Below are 4,754 nucleotides of genomic sequence, written 5' to 3' on the forward strand. Positions count from 1 at the left end.
GAATGGGCACAATGATCTCGCCCCTCCGATTACACAATTGGCTCGAGTCCTGATTCTGTGCAGTAACACAGAATCAGGCGTGGTCAAACTAACCCAGGGTTAGACCCGGAACCGTCAAACCGAGGTTTAAATCAAATGACCATTGACAAAGATGATGTGGAGGTGCTGGTGTTGGCCTGGGGTGGACAAGGTCAGAAATCACACAACAACCGGTTGGACTATAACCTGGGCGCCGTGTGACTTCTGACATTGAGAATCGCACACCTTAGTGTCAGTGGGCTGGGACAAACCGTAGTAATATCCCGCTCGCCCCCGACTACAGAGAGCGGTCAATTGCAGCGATGAAACTGACCTGGTTTCCCTCACACACGCCCCTCTGCAATTTCACCCCAGCTTTAAGGGGGGGGGGAGAAAAAAAAAATCAGCGAAAGACCTTGATAGCGCTGCTGACAGGGAATTAAATTAAAGCCTTTTTCACAAACGGCCATTTCATTTGGCGACACCTCGAAAGCAAACCGAGAGACAGAGAAAGAGAAAGAGAGAGAGAAAACACAGACACGCACAATTGAAGCTCAGTTAAGGTTTGTTTCCTAACCCCCTTAACCAGTTTAATTAATGGTCCACGCATTAGATCAATAAAGATGGCACGGCGTGAGGCCTATTTCATTTTTACAACCAGTGTCCCCCCCCCCCCCCCGCTCTGAACCCCTGGTCTAGCTTAATTCAAAAATCTTCGCAACAATGGCTCATAAATCAATGGGGAAGGGAGGGGGGAATGAAATGGTTCTAATTTGTTGACCGAGAAGGAAAAATAGAGAGAGTGAAAGAGAAAATTCGCAGACCACGAACAAATGACTTTTTTTTTAGAAAGGGGGGAGTAAGAGAAATCAGAGAAGGAATTTGGGACGCCCCCAAAACCACCACCTCCCCCTCCGTGGGGTACATTGTATTCTAGAGTTGAAAATTGCAGGACAGGTTCAAAGCCTGGGTTTTTTTGTGTGTGTGTGTGATTTACTGAGAACATCTTCCCGTTGCGCATTGCCACAGTAACAAAAAAAGATTTTTTTTTCTCTCTTAAACCAGCGCCCGCCGCCCCACAACACCTTTTGTTTTATGAGAACCGTGTACCTGATCCGTAGGATTTAGCCAGGAGCCACGACAGGCTTCCCGCAATCTTAGCTCTGAAAAAATCGTACTGGTCCAAGGGCTTGATCTCCGGGACAAGGAACGTCTTCCTCATTTCACCTACATCTACCATGGTAGGAGGCAACAGCGGCCATCCGCAGAGCTGGGGATAATCCGAACAAGTCCAATTTAAATTCTCCACTCCGTCTAGATCTGGTCTTGGGTCCGCCACCCCTTGTTCGGCTTGCAGTCGCAGGCTGTTGTCGGATCAAAAGCTCTCATTTCATTTCGTTCCTTCCGTCCTTTTTTTTCCTCCCTCCCTCTGCCTGCTCTCAGATCCCAGGTACTGCGCTGACTCACACTGGGAGCCGGAGGCTGGGCTGCGCTGAAATCGTCATTTTTTTCAAACAGCTCAGGTGTCCTGTAGCCTTCACACACAGCACCATCTAGAGGGGACCTCTCCACAACTATTCTCACCTCCCCCCCACCCCTCTACCTCTCCAGCCTGTCTGATTCACGGTCAGCAGTCTTGGATTATTGTCTCCACACTGTTTTAGAAATGATCGACTCCCATGTTGTGTCAGAGACAATGTACCTGTCTGGTCATATGATGTATTTAACCAATTGTCATGGAATCTGCAGTGCCCAGTTTCCATTGATTCCTTTGTCTACTGAATCTTAACAGCACAAAGATCTGATCAGGAGTACTGTGTTCAGTTTTGATCTCCTTACTCGAGAAAAGATGTACTGGTGCTGGAGGGGCTACGGAGGAGGTTGACTAGGTTAAGAACACAGAACATACAGCACATGAACAAGCCCTTCAGCCCACGATGTTGTGCCGAACATGATGCCAAATTAAACTGATCCCTTCCACCTGCCCTTGATCCATATCCCTCCATTCCTTGCATATCCATGTGCTTATCTAAAAGCCCCTTAAACGCCCCTATCATATCTGCGTCCACCACCACCGCTGGCAGTGCATTCCAGACTCCTATCACTCTGTGTGTTTAAAAAAAACTTACCCGTCATATCTCCTTTGAACTTCTACCCCCACCTTAAATGCATGCCTCCTAGTATTAGATATTTTAATTGTCCAATACTAGTGGAAAAAGATTCTGACTGTCAACCCTATCTATGCATCTCATAATTTTATAGACTTCTATCAAATCTCCCCTCTGTCTCCACCACTCAAGTTTTTCTAGCCTCTCCGTATAGCTCATAGCGTCTAATCGAGGCAGCATCCTGGACCCTCTCCAAAGCCTCCACATCCTTCCTGCAATGTGGCAACCAGTATGAACGCAATACTCTAAGTGTGGTCTAGCCAAAGTCTTATAAAGCTGCAATATGGTTGATTCTGCAGTTGAGAGGGTTGGCTTATGAGGAGAGACTGAGTAGACTGGGACTATACTCATTGGAGTTTAGAAGAATGATGGGGGATCTTATGGAAACATATAAGATTATGAAAGGAGTAAATAAGATAGAAATAGGGAGGTTGTTTCCCCTGGTGGGTGAAACGAGAACCAGGAGGCATAGCCTCAAAATTAGGGGGAGGAGATTTAGGACTGAGTTGAGGACGAACTTCTTCACCAAATTCCTTGCCCAGTGAAGTTGTTGAGGCTACCTCCGTTGAATGTTTTCAAGGCAAAGATAGATAGATTTTTGAACAGAGAAGGAATTAAGGGTTATGGTGAGCGGGTGGGTAAGTGGAGCTGAGTCCACGAAAAGATTAGCCATGATTTTATTGAATGACGGAGTGGGCTCGATAGGACAGCCCTTTGAAAGAGATGTCCAGTATAATCTCCCTGCAAAAGAGTCCAATCAGCTATTAAAGTGACTATGGAATCTGACTGCAGCAGCTCTTAGGTATTGTTAGTGTATTTCAGACCATGACAACTGTCTGAGTGAAGAAATCTCTCATCTCAGAATCTCCTTACAAGACAGAAAGCATTCAGCCCATTCCCTGCACATAACCGAAGTTAAAAACCAAGCTGAAATACGGCCAAGCCCAATGTTGTACACAGTTGTGAGATGATTCTTGCTCTTTTTAATGTGTTCAAAAGTGATCAAGGCCTTCATGCAAACCAGCCTTCCTTCCACTGACTCCATTTGCACTTCCCACTGCCTCGGGAAAGCAATCCATATCATCAAAGACCCCTCCCACCCTGGTTATACTCTCTTCCATCAGTCAGGAGGTACAAAAGTTTGAAAACATGTACGAACAGATTTAAGAACAGCTTCTTCCCTGCTGTTATCAGACTTATGAACAGACCTCTCATATATTAGGGTTGAACTTTCCCTGCATCTTCTCTGTTGCTGTAACACTATATTCTGCATTCTGTACCATTACCCTGATGTACTTATAGATCATAGATCATAGAATCCCTACAGTGTGAAAACAGGCCCTTCGGCCCAACAAGTCCACACCGAACCTCAGAAGCATCCCACCCAGACCCATCCCCCTATAATCCACCTAATCTACACACCCCTGAACACTATGGACAATTTAGCATGGCCAATCCACCTAGCCTGCACATCTTTGGACAGTGGGAGGAAACCAGAGCACCCAGAGGAAACCCACGCAGACACAGGGAGAATGTGCAAACTCCACACAGACAGTCACCCGAGGGTGGAATCAAACCTGGGCCCCTGGCGTTGCGAGGCAGCAGTGCTAACCACTGAGCCACCATGCCAAATATTGGCTCTTCTTCAAAATGTTGCCATGGTGCTTTTCAAATTGTCTTGCGGGTCAGACCAGATCTTGGTTTCATGGCTCACAGGCAACACCCTCAAAAATACAGCACTCCCTTCAGTGCTACACTACAGACTAGAGTTTTAGATATTTTCCTGATCAATATGTTCAGAGATGTTATGTCAATCTGGTTCAAGTAAGAGATGCCTTTGATGTGTTTGCTGGATAGAGTCAAACTCCAATGCTTGTTTGTTTCCTTGATACGCCACTGCACCGAACTGAACTGCATTTGTGACTGTGTATATATAAAGATGTTTTGTGTGAATAAAGTATATTTTTGAAATAAAAAAAATTATGACACACCTCTGGAACAGGTGGGACTTGAACTTAGGTTTTCAGGTAGAGACACTACCACTGTACCACAATAGCCTTTAAGCCTACTTCACCTGATATTCTCAGATAGTCTCCCATCCAAGTATTCCATCCAAGAAAAGGCATTTTCAGACTAGTATGGCCTCGAGTTTTGTACTGAGTATTTGATCAAGATGTTTAAATATTAAAAGTTTCAATAGAGAAGATATTTCCTTCAATGGGGACAAAAAGCCACTACCTTAAAATTTGAGCTTGGGCCACTCAGGGGAGAAATCAGAAAGATCCCCCCTCTCTTTCTCTCACACTGAGGATAGTAGGACCCTGGAATGGTCTTCCTTTCCCCTCCCTCATAGACCTGGATAATGGGGGACATTTGCAACTTTCACAACTGAAATGGAATAGAACATTCCCGGGGGAAAGGCCATCAATGGGTCTAGGGCAAAGGAGTCAATGTACAGATCATTGAACGGCGAAGCACACACAAGGAACAAAACTTCCCCAAGTTCCATGTGTCGAAAACCAACATTTCCCCTTTCCCTGTGTTCCCCAGATCTCATAAAGCCCTAAT

General features: G+C 45.6%; 1 protein-coding gene across 1 annotated transcript in view; it reads right to left on the minus strand.

Moving 5' to 3' along the window:
* The window catches only part of camsap3 (calmodulin regulated spectrin-associated protein family, member 3), a 188,081-nt gene extending 186,335 nt beyond the window's left edge, over positions 1-1,746 (minus strand). The window contains exon 1 of the mRNA XM_048618013.1: positions 1,129-1,746. Within this exon, the coding sequence (XP_048473970.1) occupies positions 1,129-1,258 (130 nt within the window). The 5' untranslated portion in view covers positions 1,259-1,746. The remainder of the gene's footprint in view (positions 1-1,128) is intronic.
* Between the last annotated feature and the right edge of the window lie 3,008 nt (positions 1,747-4,754).

Source organism: Rhincodon typus, chromosome 38 (assembly GCF_021869965.1).
Source record: "Rhincodon typus isolate 14 chromosome 38, sRhiTyp1.1, whole genome shotgun sequence".
Lineage (NCBI taxonomy): Eukaryota > Metazoa > Chordata > Chondrichthyes > Orectolobiformes > Rhincodontidae > Rhincodon > Rhincodon typus.